This window comes from Mauremys reevesii, linkage group 7 (assembly GCF_016161935.1).
Source record: "Mauremys reevesii isolate NIE-2019 linkage group 7, ASM1616193v1, whole genome shotgun sequence".
NCBI classification, from domain to species: Eukaryota; Metazoa; Chordata; order Testudines; family Geoemydidae; genus Mauremys; species Mauremys reevesii.
The window spans coordinates 31064610-31086821 of NC_052629.1; the positions used below are offsets into that span (position 1 = coordinate 31064610).

Sequence of the window (22212 nt, forward strand, 5' to 3'; positions counted from 1 at the left end):
GCTCGGAGGTATTATCATTCCTAGCTGTTAAGGAGTCACAAACATTCATAAATTCATTGGTGAATTTCATTATTCACCCTTTCAGGTTGTTAATAAATATTTAGGTTTCTAATGACATTGAGGTAGAAATCCTGACTCCATTAAGGTCAATGGCAGAACTTCCACTGTCTTCCATGGGGCCAGGCTTTCAGCCTGATCTTCTCTTTCCTAATCCCGATCCTTATAACTGCCTCTTTACAACAAGAACAGGAGTACTTGTGGCACCTTAAAGACTACTATTTCCATGCCTTGCTTGCATAGAATGGAACACACAGACAGGGGATATTATATACACAGGAGACATGAAAAAGTGAAGTATGCATACTACTTCCACCTTTTCATGTTCTCTGTATGTATAAATATCCCCTGTCTATGTGTTCCATTCTATGCATCCGAAGAAGTGAGCTGCAGCTCACGAAAGCTCATGCTAAAATAAATTTGTTAGTCTTTAAGGTGCCACAAGTACTCCTGTTCTTTTTGCGGATACAGACTAACACGGCTGCTACTCTGAAACCTGTCTTTACAACAAAAGATTCACTTAGCTGTCAGCTGCTTTGCTAGAAGCCTTAGAAAGCATGTGCCTTAAGCTGGAACTGATTTGCTTAAATTTTAAATGCACCTCATTCCACATCTCAGAAACTGGATTGCATTGCTGGGCGTTTATTTTGGATTGGAGTACAAGTAGATTTTTTTTTCCCTGAAGATGTGTGTATGAAAACATGATACTAACAATGACATCTTGTGGATGACTGAAGAAATGCAAGCTCATCAGAGTGTGCTGGTGATCTTATTTTTTCTTTTAACTCAAACTTTAGGTGCCAGTTCTCCCCTTTGAACCACATTATGATTCTTCCTTGCATGTTCTGGCTCACTGATCTAATTGTAATGTACATTGGCAGAGTATCGGAGCACAAAGAAGATTGTTTATTCTTTCTAATCAGTCTGGGAGACCTTTTTCTCCCTTTTGTCTCATGTCACGCTGAGAAGTGTGTGGGGTAAAGTTGGGCTTTGGGGTAGTTTTTATTGGCACCTTCAGGGAAGTTATTGTGGAAAAGCTGGTGTGGAGAGAGAGAGGTCTTGCATTTTGCTCTGAAAATGGTAAGAATAAAGGTCATGTCAAGCTCTTGGAGAAGGGAGTTCCACCCTTATCAGCCAGCTGCCAAGAAGGCCCAATGAGCTAATTAATGTGGATCAGGAGCCACCAGCGAGTGCAGAGAACATGGATGATCCCCCTGTGTTGGATGAAAGACAGGTTGTAGTAGCTGGGGTTTCTTCATGGTAGTGACATTGCAGTAGTCAGGCTTGAAGGTGACAAACACATGGAGCCCCGTGGCTAAGTTGGCAGCTGACAGGAAATCACACTGCCTGCTGAGCAGCGGAATCAACTGAAGGCATTTCTGGCTGCTGCAGCCATTTGTGACCACAAGATCAGTGAATAACCCAGAAGGGTCCTGAGACTACATAATATCTTGATGCTTGTGGGGCAGATGTCTGAAATTGATGGGGTTTTGTTTTGGCCATTGCTACAAAATATTACTCTCCACCTGCCAGCCTCACCTCTGCCTTGGTCTTGCCCAGACTGTCTTTCAGCCAGCTATTCTTCTTCCAAATCCTAATGTTGCCCAGTCCCTGGGAAAACTGGATGATAACGCACTGGTTTCAATTCTTAAAATGTAGAGGCCATCTTGGATCCAGAAAATTTTATCTGGGACATAGGCCTTGCAGTGTGAGAGTTAGAAAATGGAAGAAAGGCAGTCAGTTCACAGGCCAGAATATTTCTGCGGGCAATGGCTGTGTAGCTGCTATAAGAGAAGAGAGATGTTTCACGCTCCCTCATGGCTATAGCCTGTTGGGTTCAGTTCTTATTTTGCATCTCTAGTGCGCTAGTCTTGTCTTTTCATTCTTTTGATGCAGGTGCTTTATAGAGTGATGGGATGGAAGTGGCAGTTAGGGGGTTGTTTATTGATTGTTGTAGATAGCAGGTCCAGCAATGGCTGGTGCCCTCCTCAGCTTGTCTGCGTGTCAATTATTATATTCTCAAAACCGGTTGGGTCCATGAGTGTTTAGGGAGTGGACAACTACTACTGGCCCTGAGCGGAAGAGCTCTGACACTGGTTTGGAAGAGGAAGTGGTCTGAGTAGAAGTGGGATTCTTGGCTCCTAAGTGTCAGCACATTGACTGAGACTGAAGATCAGCATTTCTCAAATGTGGCCACCATGGCCATATGTAGCCACCATGGGCTTTTCTTGTGGCCACAGCCTCCTGGGCTGTAATTGGAGGGGGCAAAGCAGTGGCCCCTCCCCAGTGATCCTGGGTGCACCAGCAGGGGTTGGGCTCTGCCCCCCTCTGAAGACACCTGGACCACAACACTGGAGGATCAGGCGCCTGGTGAATTCACCATCTTCCCAGGGGCAGTTGGGCTTCAGCATGGAGATGGCGAGGTGGCAGGTGCTTGGCGTGTGGCTTCGTCCCCCAGCCATGGGGCTTCAGGCTCCAGCCTCCTGCTGCCTCCCTAGATCCCACATCCAGGGCTTAATTTGTCCAGGGTTGCCAGAGCTGGGTTAGTGTGCTGTGAAAAGTGATACTTGTATGTTTGTTAGTATCACTTTTCACAACAGACTTACTAGCTAGCAATAAAGAAATGACAATGATTTGGATGTTTATATGTGCACATTTATTTGTTTTTCCTAAACCTAATTAAGTATTTTAGGGGAAAATGTGAGAGTGGCTACCAGCAAGCTGCACTCTGCAGCCACCAAATAAATTATCCTGAGAACCAGGGTGTGTCTGGCTGTGTGTTCGGGCCTGTTAGCCATCTGGGAGAATCTCACGGTTGATAGCATAGACAAGAGGTTGTGGCCTTTGTGTTTGAGGTTGCTCTGTCAGTCTTAGGGCTGGCCAAGAATAGTCCTTAGCCCAAAGTAGAACGATGTCAGGGTTGCTCTATGTTTTGCCCAGCTGCCTCTGGCCTCCACAGGATGATTCTAGCAGCTGGGAATAGGTGGGAAGCAGAGATGACGTAACCAAACTCCTGTTCTCCAACATACTGTTGGGGCAGAATGAGAGGGGCATGGAAATTGCTCCATCACTGGAGGATTTGATTCCCCTACCTAGGAGGAATCCTCCGCTGGGTATAAGGCTGCTTTGCCCTGCTGAAGCAATGCATGGCAGCCGTAGCAGGCCTCAAATACTTGTGTATATTTCTATTAAAAATCCGCTCACTGCATTAATGACTGAATTGCCCCGTTGCAGACAACTTTTTTGCGCCCTGCTCTATGTGTTTTTTTAAGTGACATAGCTTGGGAAACAGGACGATTTCTGAAGCTGTTCAGTTACGTTTTTAATAACAGTGAAACTGCCATGCCTGTGCGTACTTGGACAAAGCTTCTCTGGAGACGGGTGAGCTGAGAAGGGCAATACCTGCCACTCTTCAAATTCTAGGTGCACAGGGTTGTTCAGATCTCTTATCCTATTTCAGAATTGTCCTTTAAATACCTCTTTAAAGTTAAATGCTTGTCTAATTACAACACTTATAAGCGACCCATTTTCTAGCCTTATAATGAAAAACAAGCCTGCTGTGATTTTTATCCTGTCAGATTTCTGGCATTGATTGAGACATATTTTAATAACGAACGATCAAACATTAGCTGATGCAATTGCCGCTTATTTCTGAAGTGTTATTTTGTCAATAGTGAAGTGACAATCCATCTGGAGGGTGATTAGTTCCAGCTCTGAGCTATCATTTATAGGTCGAGGCTCTCAAGAATTTTTTAACCACCAAAAATAAGGGGGCTATTATTTTTTGACAGGGTGACTGCTGGTTGTTTCACCCCAGCCAGTATTGCTTCACACTCTGGAAATTATTTCGTGCAATCACCTTACTCCAGTTTGTTCAGTGGAATTAAGTCAATGTCATTTGCCCAGTTTTGCTGAAAACTGACAAACACATCTTTTACTGCAGTGGCAGACTTGCCATTTCTTATAATCATTGCAGAGGTTTTTGATACTGATGCATTAATTCCAGCAGCTGTGATAGTCATCTATGCAATGATAGCACAAGTCTTGATCCAGTTAGAATTGCGCCTGCATTACAAAACTTTGAAATAGGTTCAGAAGCAGATGTCATACCCTCCCAACATTTGAGCACGTTCAGATGTACAGTTCCAGTATGGCCCGCTATAAATACAGGTTCAAATCACAATCTGGATCTGGGTTCAGGTCTGAATAGTTTTATTTTTGGTGTAGATAAAGGCAGGGTGGGATATTTAGAATTTTGTTTTCTAGTTCAACTCATAGATACAATTACAAGATTCACACTTGGGTTTCAAACCATTCTGATGTGCCAGTTCAGGATCATCTCTAAAAATATTCATCAATAAGTTCATCAGGAAATGAATGGCAAGAGTGGAAATGGACATGAGTGAATTATACAGAAATGTTAAGTAGGAGAGTTTTCCATATCATTTTTACCAGGGAGTATAAAGATATCAGTTACAGGAAAGATTATACCAATTAACAAAGATAGCTAGATTGTAAACTCCTTGAGACTTATGTCCTCCTGTGAGTTTGTACTGTGCCAAGCACCCTGGCATTCAATAAATAATAAAGCTTGCCAGTTTTGAGATTTTTTCTCTTTTGTTGGTAAGGTATTTAATCATTTTTATAATGAAATTACTATGACACACTCAAAGTAAATAGTAATTTAGTATTGTTTTATTTCATTTCTATGCTCATACAGTTTAAAGTACGGTTCTAACAATAATTTTAAGTATAGCAATATTGTGACCTTTTCAAAATACAATAGCAGAACATTATTGCACTTTTTGTTTGTTTGATATACAAAAATATAAGTAGTGATTGTTTTGGTTTTTTTACTAAGTCGAGAGAGAGTAGAAAATAATTCTCAAAATAAAGTATCCATTTAAAAAAAAAAAGAGCAACTGGAGAATTTTTTTTATGAAAAATCTAGTTTAAAAGCAAGGAAGACGGAATTTTACCACATACAGATGTTATCAAAGTCAAAACATAAACAGAACATGACTTTTTACACTAGTCAATACCCCATGAACCTTGGCTAACCTTGGTTAAATTCTTATCCCTTATCTATTTCCTAGTTTAGCATATAAGAGAACAAGGTTAAAACCATGAAGCAAGCCTTGCTGAATTTGGTCCGCAGCCTGAGGTAAAACTACCTTATTGCTATTCATAATGTAAAAATAAATCCTCTTCTTTAGATTGGGTTCACAATCTTCATTGATATATAATTCTAGGAAAAAGGAAGAAAAAAAAATCAATAAGCAGAGGCAGAAAAAAATAAGCTGGACATTTAAACGTATACAATAATATACAAAGCAAATATAGTACTAAAACCAGATCAGAGTATATTATAACTATTCTGGTGAAAAAACAGTTGTGGTAAGTTATTGCATAGTTGTTTGATCTAGCTTATAATGTATTGTATTTCAAATGAAAGTAGAATGAAATCCACAGTCTCCAAAATATGTACTTCTATCTGCATTCCTGCAACAATGCAACCTAGAAAGTACTTTTAAGGCACTTCTTAATTGCCTGAATCTTTTGATTAGAACCAATCAAAATCCTCTATCCATCAATGCATACATTATAAATAATTGATCAATAGGATGAAACGTGTATTAAATTTTAAGAAATTGTAGATGTAAGGGTCCAATCCTGCACTCCCCACTAAAACAGAGTCAATAGTTATTCTTGACTGAATAAAGAGTGCGGGACTAGGTCCTTGTTTTGACCTTAAGTAAAGCCAGAGTTATGTCACAATTGAAGAACAACATAGGAACATTTAAAAATGCCTACCGGCAGTGAATATAAGAGTATCGCCAGAAACAAGAATACAATCAGTAGGATGATAATGCCTATGAAGATCCATTTAAATCTGCGCCACACAATAAATTTCATTGTCTTGCATGGATTTGTAAACCAAAGGAATGAAGTTTCTGGTCGGCTGCATTTTGAAAGGAACAATATTCGTCATGTTAACAAACAGGGAGAGTTAAATACTTCAGTGCGAGAATAAAACACAGTTCAATTAATAATTACCTATATAGAATTGAAAAAAGATAGATAATTGATTTGTCTAAGAAGACAGGTTCATTAAATTTGCACAACTATACAGAAAAGATGTTGCATTTTTATTCGGATGCATATGGAAAGAATTGTAAGATAGAAACAAAATCGCCTTCTATATATAAAGTTTGGGAAATTACAGCTGACATCTGAAGCATCATTTGTCAATGTGACATTCATAAACAATATTTTTTAGTTTGTATGTGGGTGTCACAGCATTCTTCAAAGTAACTAAAGAAAAAAAAATCTCACTTTGGTAGGTCTAACTTGGGGTTCATGTTAGGTTCATCTCTTCCTTTACCAGCCGGCCTTTCATCAGCCTCTTTTTCATTGAGGACTTCCAGAGTCATCTCAACTTTACCCTTCAGTAAATCAAGACATGTTAAACATATGACATCACTTATAAACATTTTACTTAAACAGCATGTAAATTGTTTGTTTGGCTTTAAATCTTCTTGTACAGTTTTGGATATGTTACCTCTTCATATTTTCCTCCAATTGCTACCTCAAAATGTGTTTCTGGATTATGACACTTACAACACACAAATCGGGAGTTAAAAATGTAGACAGATACAGCATGTGTTTGGTAATCCATCCCCAGTCCGGATTCCAAGCTATATGTTTGGTTCATATCCGCAAAATGTATTGTTTATAATGTGAAAGAAAGAATTCCACTTTTCTTCCAATGACAACCCCAGGTCTGTGTCTCTTCATAATTAATAAAAATCTCAACCTGTATAAGGCTGCTGGGAGCATTTAAAAACATCAATTCAGTATTGATGAATACTTATATTTTTATCATCTACCTCATCCCAAGATTAGGGTTTATAGGCAAGTCATTCAGAAGAAACAATTGGATACATTTGAAAAAGTCGGATACTCTAATCAATAGAGGCCAATGGCAAACATACATTCTTAAGGTCTGAACCTGCAAACACTTGCTCATATGAGTAATCTTGCGTGTTCAGTTTTACTACTACTGTGTAAAGCTGCTTATGTGCATAAGCATTTGCAGAATCACACCCTTAGCCACCTTTAAGCAGTTAAAGGATAAAAACAGTTCCTCATGAGCCAGGTATAGTTACTGACCTTTACAATTTTATTGGCCTGATGCTCAAGCAAATAGTCCGGCTTCATTAACTACAAATTATATTTGTAATGTCATAAAAAGCTTTGGTTTCAAGCCTTTCCCCTTATTGTACTCTATTCTAGCTCAATATTTTTCTGAATTCTACGTGAGATTAAAAAGTACTTAATATTAAATACTAAAACCATTCAAAAGTACTTTAAAAGTACTTAACTTCCTCACCAAGCACATCTTCTGAACGCTCTGTGTGTATGAATACCCCTAACAGTCCATCTAGCTATAAGCTTGAAAGTTTAATGACCACTAAAGCTATCCAGATCTTCAAAGGAGCTCAGCTGCAGGGGAGCCCAAGTATCATTTTAAAAAAGCAGGCAGTAAGCAGAACAAGCGAGGTACATTTATACAATGAAAGAATCATACAGCCAAAACACGTGAGCCGTCCTTTTCTGTGTAACATGGCCACCACCCCTTCATGGATTTCTGTTCGAAGAGTGAGACAGTCTTGGGAGCCTTGAGAGGGTTGTTTGCCTTGTATTCTGGAATCATGTCTATATTGCATTTTTCAGGAACTTTTGCTGGAATAACTGTGTTGTGTAAATCAAGTTCAACAAAACCTACCAGAGAAAGTGAAAGAGAAAAGCATTCTGTATAACATAGCTGGCCAAACAGCATAGTGGTTCCAGTCAAATCTTACTAGGGCTATACATGAAATGAGTTATAAGGTTTCAATCTGACCCTTGTGGACATCTAAAACATTAAACATATGATATATATGGTAATTTGTCCTTACAGTAAGCCGTGAAGTAGAATAGCAAGGATGCTGCTGGCCAGGACTAAAGTGCATTGATCCAGGTGTATGTCTGGGAAGTGAGAGCCCTGTGAGGACCCCTAAGCACATTCTGTTACTCTTAAACTGGTGTTGTCAGTAAAACTCACTGGGCAAAATTAAAGAAAACAACATCATACACACATTTCTGATATTGAATGATATGATTTAGTACTTTAGCAGAGTGATAAAGCCAATTTTCAGTTGTGTTTTCAGCTCCTTGTAGCTGTTTGCAGCACGGCATAAACTTAGAGCATCCTGAGAGTTACTCTAAGGTCTGGTCTACACTATAGGGCTGGGGGGGTCGAACTAAGGTACGTGACTTCAGCTACATGAATAGCGTAGCTGAAGTCGAACTACCTTAGTTGGACTGACTTACCCGTCCAGACGCGGCAGGGTCGAACTCCGTGGCTCCAAGGTCGACTCCGCCACCGCCGTTCGCGGTGGTGGAGTTCCGGAGTCGACCGGAGCGCGTGGGGAGTTCGAACTATCGCGTCTTGATTAGACGCGATAGTTCGAACTCCGAGAAGTCGAACTCACCGCATCGACCCGCGCGGTAAGTATGGACCTACCCTAAGACACCGCAGAGGTCAGCCCTGTGCAGTGTAACAGCAGTATTGGAGACTGAGCTTTACAATGCCTTTGTATGACACCTCCTGATCTGAATTCTGTGCAGTCCAGGATCTTGCCGCAAGATTCCACTTGGGTTCAAGCAGCAAAATTCAGATCAGAATTCAAATAGGTCAAAGTGTGTGTGTGTGAGGGGGAGGGAGGTGGTTCTCTAAGGAAGCCTGGTATACTGTGCACTGCACAAAAAGTCCAATATTTCCTCAGCATGTTAAATAGTGAATAAATGCTGACATTACTCAGCAGGAAATATCAACACTGAGCTATAGGATTCTGAAGAAGGCAGTCTTAATCAAGTCACCTCTCCTTCTGAATGAATAATCTGAAAATATGTAAAGGGCTAAATTTTCAAAGAGGGCCTCAACCCTGCCTCCATTTGTGTGCATGCAGCTTTTCATGCACAAATTATCTGCTCATGCAGATTTTGCACGCTACCATTTGTATACACAATACAACTTCAGATGAGTGAAAAACAGCTACGCTTGATTTGCTTGAAGAATTTTTGTGTCAAAATTCCATCATTTGTGATCACAAGTGATAGTGTACAAAAACTGTATGCACAAGGGGTTTTAGGATACAAAATTATACATGCACAAATGGACACTTGGTAGAGGTCCATTTGAAAATTTGGTCCTGCTGCTGCAACTTGCAAATGTTCATTTGCAATCTCTCACTTTCCAATGATGATAATTCTTAGCTGTGAAAGTCATACCCAGGTAGTCATCCAAGGAGAACTTGTCATTATCCCATATCTGAATGATCAGTTTGGGTGGGATTCTGAATTCTGTTTTGTCGAGACTCCAAAAATGCTCCTAAGAATAAAATAATTTCTGTTAAAAACATCTTTAATGTGTTATGGATTGAAAATGCAAAGTAGTTTTCTGATCTTACCAACAGATTTCATTCATGTGGATTTCAGGACCCAACAGAAAACTCCCACTGGGGAGTTGCATCTCTGTAACTAAGGACCGATTTTTGTACCCAGTTAGCTCAATGGCAGTTTGCTTGAGTAAGCAGCATTGGCCGGGTCCCTTATTGTGCAAAATCAACGTACAGGGCCCAATTGTGCCCTCAGCTATGCACATACAACTCTTTAATAGACAAATGTAACTGAGGGCAGAATTTAGCTCAAAATGCTTTATTACCAACTAATGAGTACATGACGTCTTTATATTGAACTCGAGAGAATCCGCACCTTTTTAGAAACCATACAGAGTTGCTCAGCTGGAAAGTATTCAAAAGGGAAAACAAATCTCCAGTTAAAATTCCCTTCACCATCCAGTGATCTATAGTGCACATCTGTTTTCTGCTTATTTTCTTCATTGCCAGGCATCCAGCTGAAAGTAAAATGCAAATATTTTAGCTGTATGCAGCTAACCTTACTAGTGCTGGTTTATATCGCAACAACATTTTGCAGTGATTGCAAACATGAGGTGTAGGATTTGTATTGTAAAACGCTGGAGACTGATGCATAGATTTTTGACCCTTTCAGTTTGGACCCGTTCCAGCAGTGTAATAAGAACATAGGAACTGCCATCCTAAATTAAAGCTTTGGCCCATCTATCCAATATCCTGTTAGTACTTAGTGGTAGCTGTGGAGCACAAGTCTGTATATCCCTAATATGTTTTTTTCCTATTTAATGTGAGTGTTTATTTTCATATCTAATAAATGCCTAATCCTACTAAGCCATTAGCCATACGCTATGTCTATACAGTAGCTGGAAGGTGTGATTCCCAGCTAGGGTAGATGTACTTGCGCTACGTCCGCTTGAGATAGCGCCTACGATTAGCAATGTGACTGTGGCAGCTGAGACTAGCTGCCCAAGTATGGCCCCAGGGGGTTGGGTGAGATTGTTCTCCGATAGCTAGCCTGAGCTGCTACCCCTGTCACCATGGCTACACGGCTAATTTTAGCAAACTAACGCGAGCAGAGCTAGTCCACATGATCTGGGAATCAGACCTTCTGGCTGCTCTGTAGCCCTTGAGGAGATCTTATGGCAGTGAGTGCCTCAGGTTAATTACTAGAGGTGCTCAGGAATCTGACTAAATTTTTTTGTCGGAAAATGCAGATTTGTCTAAATCAAAACTTATCATGGAAATAACAGTTTTGGTTAAACTTTCTCAAGTCCAGGATGGAATTTCGAGAGAGACACTCGCCCACTTCAGGATCGCCAGGTGTTAAGATACAGGCACCAAGTTAAAGTAGTTTTAATCCTTTCCCACCTGTAGACATATTTCCAACTAGAATCAACTTCCAGTTTATCACACTATTGGTTATTTAGTTAGGCTTTATCTCACAGTTATACTTAGACCATGCCAGCGCTGGGCTTTGCATGTGATTATTTTATTCGTGGTTTTATTATAGGTACTGGAGACAAGATTTAGACATTTTAAAGATCTCATTAAATACCCTCACATGAGCAGGTCAGAGGGAGGGGCACCCTTACCCTTTCACATAGATGTCACTCATTTCTTCCCCTGTGATACTTTTTTCATCCAGAATGACATCCTTTGTGTTCCAAATAATCACCCGCATGATGTACCTGAGAGAGAAGATGATTGGGGAAAGAGAGTGAAGTAGCCAGGTCTGTGCACCAAGGTCTGTACAGTGCACAATCAATGCACGGCTACTCACTTCTTGGCTTTGCGGGGATTGATGTTGAAGGGAGGGCCAGGAGGTCCCAAGCTTTTGGGGAAAACATCCACCCACATCTGAAGCTTTCCCTGCATTGGTGAAGAAGTCAAGTAAGGGATTTTTGTTGGTTACATGTTTAAAAAACATGCAGGTGTGAAAATTCTGATTGATCCCCAGGGGGTTATGTTAGGCTGTGCAGAGCCTGAGATCGTGCCCAGAAGTCTGTTAGTACCTCTAGAACTAATTTTAGCAGCAGTCGTGGGGCCAAGACCTTCTCCCACTAACACGAGTGCCAAAGTTCCCACTGTCCTTAATCAGAGCAAGGCTGGGCCCTCCGTTTATACAAACTTTGAAATCATAAGAATCACAACTGCTGTTTTTTTTTTTATGATATCATGTGGCCCCCACAAATGTACCTGGTGTTTTGCAGCAGACGGCCTATGCCCTGCCCTTGAAGCAATTCTTAGCTAGATGAGGTCATCTTCCTGATTAGTTTTAAAAGGCCAAAATGTGACCATAGTAGATTTCTGCTCTATTCCCACTGAAAGTCTATTTCATTATCAGTAACCCCTCAACCATAACAAGAAGCTATTCAGTCTCTCCAATGCCTCTCATGAACGCCTTTCTTGGTGGATGTAGGACACGCTGTATACAGCACCTACTTGTAAGTAGTGAATGCTGAAGAGTAAGGGCTCGATTCATCCCGCTGGCACAAGGAGGTGCAATTTAAACTTTGCTGTGCCAACGCGAGTCACTGTACCCTGAAGAGGATCCACCGCCAAGTAAAGTCAGGTGGGATTTGCACCAATAATCCCTTTGAGGGTTCCCTTGGGGCAGGCCAGTTTTAATGTCCTCCAGGGGCTCCATGAGGGGGCAGAGGCTGCAGCAGAGATGGGATCAACCAGTGCATTTCCCTGGCTGTCCTAGTGGACTTTACGTATGAGGACCCTTCAGCACAGTCTACCCTGAATGAAACTGGCATAGACACTTGGGGTAGAATCCTGGCTCCATTGAAGTCAATGGCAAAATTCCCATTGACTTGAATGGGGCCAGGATTTCACCCTTGGTGAACTGAATGAATGTGGTGTTAGTCCTTATTAATACATTGTGATTCACATCTCTCTCAAGCTTTTTCTCAGACTAAATAGTTTGCTGTGAAAATAGAGGAAATTTTGCAAATGTTACTGGCACAAAAACTCCTCCCCTCCTTTCACTCCTACCTAATGAAGCTCACATATGGAAACCTTGTGAAACAGCCTCCTCTGGAGGCTTTGCAAACCATCCCCTTAGCTACTTTCTTGTTTTGTAGTTAGTTTCTTGACTGGGTGGTGGATAATCTGGTTGTCACTGTCATGAACTCTATTTGTGAGATAAAAGATTTTCCAGTTGTGGGAATGCAGTCTGGTACCGGCAGTTCAAACTAAGTGCCTTTATGGTTGCAAATGTATCAGCCTGGTGGAAACCCATGAACTTCACAATGGTAACAAGTTTGGTATCAATGGAGAAGGATGACTTCCAAACCACTGGATTAGGCTCACTCCTTTGCTATTGGATTGGCACTCAGTACGGTCCCTGCAAATACATGTTCATTCCCCTCTCCCACTCCTCTGGTGTGTGAGAAGTCCATCTGGGGTGATCATAACAGAATAAAATTCCATTCTATGTAATCCCTCCCTAATGTGACCATGAACTAGTATAATACTCTCCGCTACCCTTTTTCCTTCACCCAACCCCAATTATAGTAGCACCGTGTGCTATAAATGTAGGCATGCTAGCGTTCTGCATCGCGGAGATCAAAGGTGAAACAATTTACTTGTGAGATGTTGGGCTGGAAGGTGCTGTATAAGGTCCTTGTCTCCACATGTTCAGGGACCAAGCCCTGGGTTCTAAGGATATGAAGGGCTAGACGCTCTTCACCTGGTCCAAGGTGCTGATGCAATTTTTTGTTAGTCTCTGAAATAAAAAGAAAGAACTGAAATAGGGCTGAACTCCCATGACCCAGAATTTGCATTTAGTAATGGACTGTATTCATACTTTTAAAAATAAAAAAAAAAGGCAACCATTCTTGTATTTACCTATCCATGCAGAGAGAGAATGCAAACCTTAGTACAAAATGTACTTGTTTTTTACTCTTATTCTTCACATTATTATAATTTAAAGTTTTTTATTTCTATAAATCTGTGCATTCAAAAGAGATAAACATGCAGTAAATAGCAATGAGCTCACCAAATTCCTCCAAGGTGTAGTCTCGTCCTCCATAGTTAATCCTGCTTCCATTTTCTGAGAGGATAGGAGGAGAGTAGCCTTTAAACCTGGCTATATTTTGCAACATGTGTGTTGGCTTCAGTTGATCTCGCCAGGTATTTATACCTGAACTTTTAGGAAATAGAGCAGATCGTGCAATTAGTACACTACATGCCGTTTTCCCCCAAAACATCTAAAAAAAGCAATAGCTAAATAGTTGGTGGGTGGAGTTATACAAGGACTAAATTTTGCTACTTGACTTTTCTGTATTAGTGAGGGTTTTATAAAGATAAAATTCCATTCAAGGTCAGTTAAAGTTACTCAGTATGTGTTGTTTTAAGCCCCATCTCTGTGTATTGGGAAAGGAGAAATCATTTCAGCGAATTCATCTTATTGCAACTCTTGTTTTTGTATGTGCTCGTCAGATAATTCAATTACATGTTCTCTCTCTGTATGCAAGTAACACTTACTACCACTAACAAAAGGCCGCATCTAGAGAAAGAATCTACCTAAAAATGTGTGGAGTAACAGTTTTTGTAGACTCTTCCTAAAAAATTGCAGTTTTTCTTTGGAATGTAGATGATTCTATAGGTACACAAAACAGATAGCAGAGATGCCATAGCACTTTCTATATAACCAAATGAAAGTGAAGAAAACCTGGCTTTTTCAATGTTTAGAAATCTTACTTTACTGGCACAATGTTTGAGGAGACAAAAGTATGACTTACATGCAGTACTGCTGTGGTATGCCACAATGAGCTCCAAAGCGAGAAAGGAACCTGTTCTCAAGATCAATGATGGTTTCACCAACTTTTTCATCACGAGTCAGCATATCATAATCATAGACTGAAATTTTCAGATCCTTCTCTTGAGGCAAGAAGCAGCTGAGTTCATACATTCTAAATGTACAAGGTTCAGTTAAATATTAATGGTCATGAAAATTCATTTCTGAGAAGTAGTCATTTTTACGACATTTAAAGACATACCCTTGGTGCTGATAGACCTAAAATTAGAGTTACCATTGCTGTTTTGCTTTGTGCCTCCACACATTAATAAATCTGTATGTGTTCATATGGGTACTGTGGCTTTAAGAATCCTACCCCTGCCTCCTGCAGATTCTTTAGAACCATTGTAATCATGTGCAGCCAGAGTTGGGACTTAGATAACAGCTATCAGCAGTTTAGGGAATGCTCTTCCACAGGCCCTTGTCTGGGGCCTGAGAGCTACTTTTCAAAAATCACTGTTATTAATCCATGTTTTTCATATGTGCAGAAACTTTAAGAATTTCACCTTGCCAATCTGTAACTATGATGATTAGTCTAAGTTTCCTCTGCAAAATTTCTTCATCTAATTTGGTGTTTTGGATGGTATAAGTATCATAACACCTGAGACATGCACTCTCTTATATAAGTCACACTATGTCCCCATCGCACATACTTTCTAGCAGCTTTCAGATTGTTATAAAGTAAACAAAACTCACAAGCAATGTAGATGTCTATTAGTAATTCACAATATATATATATATGAATCACTTCTTTATATGTACAGTGAAAACACATTTACAGTCTTAAAAACTATGGCCAAATTGTTCAGACTTGGGTGCCTAAAGTTAAGCACCTGATCCACAGAGGCGCTGAGCACATGCAGGTTCCATTGACTTCAAAGGAAGAGCAAGGGGATCAGCATATTTCTGGAGATGCTCAGAATTGTATACAATTGGGCCCTAATAAATAGCCATCATACAATTGTGAATAAGGTGTCAGAGAGTTTAGAAAATACATAAAAACAAGATGAGTGCAGTGTAGAACTGAAGGTATAATGGTAACGTGATGATTTATTCATGGACAGAGATTATAAAAACACTCTAGAAAACACCAGATAAAAAACATGAGAAAATGCGTTACCTGCCAAAATCTGGGTTGAGAGTATTGGGAACATAATGATCTCTGTCTTCAATTACTTTTTTACTTAAGGTTATTTTTATATAAGGATCACACTGTTTGGAAACAAGATGGGAAATAATACTGTTAGGTAATAATAATTTTTTTTTAGTGTGCCAATTTTTCTTGGTATCACTAAGTTCTTAAGCACAAAGTTAGCTCCTGAACCTCAAAAAAGTAAAGTGTCTCACCAGCCCATTGTTATCCTTGGGTTGGAGATCTAAGGCTCTAATTATATAAATTCGCACAATGCACTCCTGAGGTCCGCTCTCTGGTAACTCACGGAATTGACGAGGAGGAACTGGTACAGCGGGATCATCTGATAATGCATAGATTCTAAAGGAGCCCTAAAAAGAATATTCACCAGAGAATCATACAAGTTAGAGACAGAGGAGACCTTTTGCTAGGTTTATCTTGTCCATCTCCTGCTTTAGGGAGGGACTGTTTTGCATATGTGCACAAAAATTAGACCCTGATCTTGCCTATTGAAGTCAATTGGAGTCTTTCCATTGACTTCAACAGGCTTTGGATCAAGGCCATAATGTATGTAGGGTTAGATCCTCAACTGGTTTAAATCTGTGTAGCTCTTTTATTCCAATGGAGCTATGTTGATTTACTCCATTTGAGGATCTGGCCCAGTGTGTTTATGTGTATTTCACCATTCCAAATATACCTCTGCAGGTTTCCTTCTGTGCATAAATCACATTGAAAATATTATTACTAGGGCTGTCGATTAATCACAATTAACTCACATGATTAACTCAAAATAATTAATTGTGATTTAAAAAATTAATTGTGATTAATCACAGTTTTAATTGCAGTGTTAAACAATAGAATACCAATTGAAATTTATTAAATATGTTGGATATTTTTCTATATTTTCATATATATTGTATTCTGTGTTGTAATTGAAATCAAAGTGTATATTATTTTTATTACAAATATTTTCACTGTAAAAATGATAAACAAAAGAAATAGTATTTTTCAGTTCACCTCATACAAGTACTGTAGTGCAATCTTTGTCATGAAAGTACAACTTACAAATGTAGATTTTTTTGTTACATAACTGCACTCAAAAAGAAAACAATGTAAAACTTCAGAACCTACAAGTCCACTCAGTCCTACTTCTTGTGCAGTCAATCGCTAAGACAAACACATTTGTTTACATTTACAGGAGAAAATGCTGCCCTCTACTTATTTACAATGTCACCAGAAAGCGAGAACAGGCATTTGCATGGCACTTTTGTAGCTGGCATTGCAAGGTATTTACATACCAGATATCCTAAACAATAATGTGGCCCTTCATGCTTCTGCCATCATTGCAGAGGACATGCTTCCATGCTGATGATGCTCGTTAAAAAATAATGCATCAATTAAATTTGTGACTGAACTCCTTGGGGGAGAATTGTATGTCCCCTGCTCTGTTTTACCCACATTCTGCCAAATATTTAATGTTATAGTCTCGGATGATGACCCAGCACATGTTGTTCATTTTAAGAACACTTTCGCTGTAGATTTCACAAAATGCAAAGAAGAAATCAATGTGAGATTTTTAACCGACCCAAGGTTTAATAATCTGAAGTGCCTTCCAAAATCTGAGAGGGACAGTGTGGAACATGCTTTCAGAAGTCTTAAAAGAGCAACACTCTGATACAGAAACTACAGAACCCAAACCACCAAAAGAAGAAAATCAACCTTCTGCTGGTGGGATCTGACTCAGATGATGAAAATGAACATGCATCAGTCTGCACTGCTTTGGAATGTTATTGAGCAGAACCCATCATCAGCATGGACGCATGTCCTATGGAATGGTGGTTGAAGTATAAAGGGACATGAATTTTTGTCGCATCTGGAACATAAATATCTTGCGATGCCAGATATAACAGTGCCATGCGAACACCCGTTCTCACTTTCAGGTGACGTTGTAAACAAGAAGTGGGCAGCATTATCTCCTGCAAATGTAAACAAACTTGTTTGTCTTAGCAATTGGCTGAATAAGAAGTAGGACTAAGTGGACTTGCAGGCTCTAAAATTTCACATTGTTTTATTTTTAAATGTAGTTATTTTCTGTACATAGTTCTATATTTGTAAGTTCAACTTTCATGAAAAAGAGATTGCACTACAGTACTTGTATTAGGTGAACTGAAAAATACTATTTCTTTTGTTTTTTTACAGTGCAAACGTATTAAAAATAAATATAACGTGAGCACTGTACACGTATTCTGTGTTGTAATTGAAATCAATATATTTGAAAATGTAGAAAACATCCAAAATATTTAAATAAATGGTATTCTATTATTGTTTAACAGTGTGATTAATTACTTGACAGCCCTAATTTTTACCTGGAAAATTTGTGAACAAAGCCACAAAAAGAGTGAAGAATTGAGTACATAAGCTGTCTTAGATTCGATTCCATAAATACACCTGACTGAGAAACATTATGAGTGAAATGCTGGCCCCTCTGAAAGTCAATAGAAGTTTTGCTATCAGCTTCAGTGGGGCCAGGATTTCACTTTATATGCCTTCATTATATTAAAATAGAGACTGCATACCATGTCTTTAGCTGATGTGAAATGGCCTTCCTCCATTGAACTCCAATTGAGCTAAACTTATTCACTGTAGTTGACAATCTGGCCTGTTATTTCCTTTAATTATATAATAATGTAAAATGTATTTTCAACAGATACAGCAGAATGGTTTTTGTGGGGGGGAGAGGGGAGCTGATCTTTTTATTTTAAGCCTATTATTTCAAAACCACAATACTAGGACAGCTTCCTGTAGCAGTAACCATTGAAAAATAACATGCTTCTCAACATATGCCTGTGCAGCATTGGTCCTCTGAATTAACACACAAGTATCTCAGGAAGAGGGAAATATATGCTATGTTGTTCCCCCACTGTGCCACTGAAAAGAAAGGGCCTGATCCTGAGAGGCTCTGAGCACCTGCATTTTCCACTCAGGCAAACATCCCTGTTTAGCAAGGCACTTATTCACATGGTTACATCCTAAGGAAGTCAGTGGGACTTCAGCAAACTCAAAGTGTTTTGCTGAATGGGAATGTATTCCAGCACATGCTTAAGTGGTTTGCTGAATCAGAGTTTGAGCAGGAGTGGTGAGTGCAATGCACCTCTCAGAGTCAAACAGAATGTGTCCGACACAGGAGTAGTCTCAATGTATGTGCAAGTGATGCATTCAAAGGGCTACCTCCAGCATTTGGTTACTTTTTCATTAGGATACTTTTTTTTTTTTTACCTTAAATTCTCCTACCACTGAAGGGTCATCATTGTCCTCCGATTTGCCTCTGTACAGCTTAAATGTTTCACAGAAGTCTGTCAAGTACTTAAATTCAGGTACCTCCTCCAGTTCACAATCATACACCTAAAGTAAAATTGAAGTGACATTTAAAAATTTAACACACACACCAAGTCCATTAAAAATCTAGTGTCATTGTGGTGTAGCAAAGCTGTACTCCACTTAGGAGATGTTAGGGCACAAAACCATTCAGTATTATTTGCACTCTTACCTCTTTACAGGGGGAGAAGAACAGAATCTATTTGGAAAATGGGAGTTGTTTCTGGTGCTGCCAATCCCCACTTGTGTCTTAATCAAAACCTGAATCAACTGCATTCCCCAACCTCAACCTCACTTGTGCCCCCATAGGTGTATACATGAAAAAGTGGGAGTGGTCTTAGAAAAAGATATTTCTGGTTCCAACTTACACCAATGCACAAAGAAAAATATTAATTAAATATACAGAACTGCAGTCTCCATCAATGTGCTTCTGAGCTTTTCTCCAGAGAAATCAATGGTAAAACCCCTATTGAGATCAGTGGTGCAGGATCAAGCCCTTAATATCTGTGTCTAGTCAATAGAGGGTTGACCTTTCTGGAACTCCTTTCACTCCCTTCCCACTCTCCTCCCCACATGCCCTGATGTGGGAAGAGTCACAACTTTCCTTACTAATATTAAAATCAGAAGGATATTAAGGGTCTTATCTTTCTCTTGGCTTCCCTGTTTGCATGCCCAAAATAATTACAGACAATTATGTGCATGCATTTATTTGTGGTCGCATCTGGTATTGAGATACTTAACTATTTATGAACCTACATATCAGGTAGACAGACATCTATGTGTCTTTTGTTGTTGTTGTTTTTGTTGTTTTGACCAGGTGAAAATGGGAAACTGACTCCAATCCATTTAGGGCTGTCAAAACACCAGTTTCACTGTTCAAGTTCTGTTATGCACAATATGATACTTTGGAGAGAAGTCAGATGAAACTTGTGATGAGGTTGGATTGCTTACAATTATGGCAATGTGAATAGACAAGACTTAATCATTTGTTTTGGAGACTAACAATCAGATAAAAATAATTGTATGTCAAAAAGAGCGAACATTTTGACCTACCAAAACGTCCCTTTAATTTTTGTATATAGTACCTTTAAAGTGTCATATCCTTTTTGAATATATTGTCCACATTTTTCATGCTCTCCTATTGAACTGTAAAATTTGCTCCACCAATCAACAATCTCTTCTTCCTTAAAAAAAGAAATATCCCTTTTAGTGGTAGATAAGAATGAACTTTATAGCATGCACTCCAGCCTCTTTCTATCATCTATAAAACAGAGGCAATGACTAATTAAAAGTATAACAAAAACTATTATTCAAAGGTATAATAAATAATAAACAAACAAAGGTCTGAATCAAAAAGAGAGCAATGAAATTTAAAGTTAGGGCTAAACTATCTTACTTAACTCATAGGAATTACAATACCATATCTGATCAATGGTCTGTCTTGTCTAGCATCCTGCCTATAGCAGCACGTACCACTTTGTCTGGCCTTTCTTCTTGAATATGCACCTAGCCACAGCAATCTATGCATTATGGCTATTGCACTGAATTCTAGATACCATGGTGACTGCTCCCTTCAAAATGCATACATTTAATTTATTCATAATACCTAGAGTAAACAGGTCATAAAATTCTTTCATATGAGGGTTAAATACGTCAGTCCTGAGATGGGTAAAACTCCCATTGATTTCAATAATACTGATACAGTTAGAATTACATTGGTCCAGATCCTCAGCTGGTGTAAATTGGTGTCACTCCACTAAAGTCAATGGAGCTATGCTGCCTTTATATTTGCTGAGGATCTGGACCATTGACTTCAAGGGGAGTTTTGTCAGAGTAAAGTCTACAGGATATGTCCATTAGGAAAGAGCAGGGAAACCATCAATGAATTCTGGAAACTTCTGGTACTTTCTATATGAACATGGGGCAGGATTATCTCTTCCTATGTGTTTATATAGCAACTTGGAAATTGCCACAATTCAAGTCATTATATGTTCATTATTATTTGTAGAATTAGATGAAGAATAACTAACCTCACTTTTCTTTCCCCTTATACTTCACAACCGTGTGCAAAAAAAATGTATATTGTCCTAGTGCTGCACCATTATAGTGAGCAAGGAAATAATTTTAATAGTTTCTTTCAATTATTTTGTCAGCATCTTATAGGTATAGTGTGTGTCTAACTCTATAGGGATTAGACAGGTAAAGTCACCTGTTATTTGTAGAAAGTAATCACTGTAGAGAAAAAACCAGGTAGTAATATGTTTACAGTGAATAAAAACTATGAAAAATATTAAAGGATTGTGATATTTCTAGAGGTGATTAGTGTTACTCAAATCAATAAATCTGTTGTTTTTAATAACGTTTGGATTATGTGGAGGCTCACATTTCCATTTTGCATAATTTTCCTAAATTTTCCATTCTGGTCAAATAGTGCAGGCAGCATTTTATTTTGATGTTTTTCAAAAGTTACAGATTCCTCCTCCACCCCCTAAAAGTACCAAAACCAGAATACAAAGTTAACTTACCGATTTCTACCTGGAGCTTTGAGCTACAAGAAAGCACTAGGCTATTATAAATAAGGAACATTGTAATTACCTTTTCTGTAAGCTGTTCATAAGGATCCATTCATAAAAAAGAGCAAAACAAAAAAAGAGGGTAAATAAAAAAACAGGGTTTATAATGTTTTACATTGGGGGCAGGTGATAAAGAAGGAAAATTTAGTTTTCATATATAAGTTTTCTATTTCACAAAATGTTTTTCTTATTTAGGAATTATTCAGAAATGATTTGTTGCTTTATTTGTTGAACTATAGTATTTATTACATACTCAATTAAATGTTGAAAGTTGTCAGGATTGGGGAATTTATGTTTTGGTTCTTGTAACAATGTTTTAAAAAGTAAACAGAAAATGTGTGAGAGTGTATTTATACTCTCGTGGGACCCAATGCAGCATTCCTCTCACCCCCACAGCTTTCACAGATTTGTTTTGGGTGTGCAAGGAGGAGTGTGCAGGATCTGGCCCATACTTTACTTGGTTGGTTCACTTACAAGTGGGTCTAGGACTATCTCTAAATCAAACATAATAATTTTTAATTCCACAGAGATTTTGTTCCAAAGGATCTTCACAGACACACACACAGTAATTTGGGTTGCTTTGCTCTTTTTGAAGACTCTCATATTTTACTCCTTACATACTTGTGAGCATTAGCAACTATTTTATAAGTCTTTTTGTTTGTGTTTTTATTGCCAATTTGCTGCTTTAAAAATTGTGGACATTCTAGAGTCTGAAAAAATGTGAAGAATTATAAGTACTCGCAACAACTTTTGCAACTGCAAAATTAATTATATAATTTACATTATGAA

The 22212-nt window shown here is 38.8% G+C and overlaps 1 protein-coding gene across 2 annotated transcripts in view; it reads right to left on the reverse strand.

The window, feature by feature from the left end:
- Positions 1-4730: 4730 nt before the first annotated feature.
- MYOF (myoferlin) overlaps positions 4731-22212 on the reverse strand; it is a 113448-nt gene continuing 95966 nt past the window's right edge. For both annotated transcript variants that reach the window (XM_039480977.1, XM_039480976.1), the window contains 16 exons: positions 21446-21457; positions 19936-20034; positions 18752-18877; positions 15691-15846; positions 15464-15555; positions 14288-14458; positions 13543-13691; positions 13130-13269; positions 11317-11405; positions 11129-11224; positions 9877-10018; positions 9394-9493; positions 7649-7842; positions 6394-6503; positions 5872-6019; positions 4731-5305 (listed from right to left, as the gene is read on the reverse strand). In XM_039480977.1, the coding sequence (XP_039336911.1) occupies positions 5270-5305; positions 5872-6019; positions 6394-6503; positions 7649-7842; positions 9394-9493; positions 9877-10018; positions 11129-11224; positions 11317-11405; positions 13130-13269; positions 13543-13691; positions 14288-14458; positions 15464-15555; positions 15691-15846; positions 18752-18877; positions 19936-20034; positions 21446-21457 (1860 nt within the window). In that variant the 3' untranslated portion in view covers positions 4731-5269. The remainder of the gene's footprint in view (positions 5306-5871; positions 6020-6393; positions 6504-7648; positions 7843-9393; positions 9494-9876; positions 10019-11128; positions 11225-11316; positions 11406-13129; positions 13270-13542; positions 13692-14287; positions 14459-15463; positions 15556-15690; positions 15847-18751; positions 18878-19935; positions 20035-21445; positions 21458-22212) is intronic.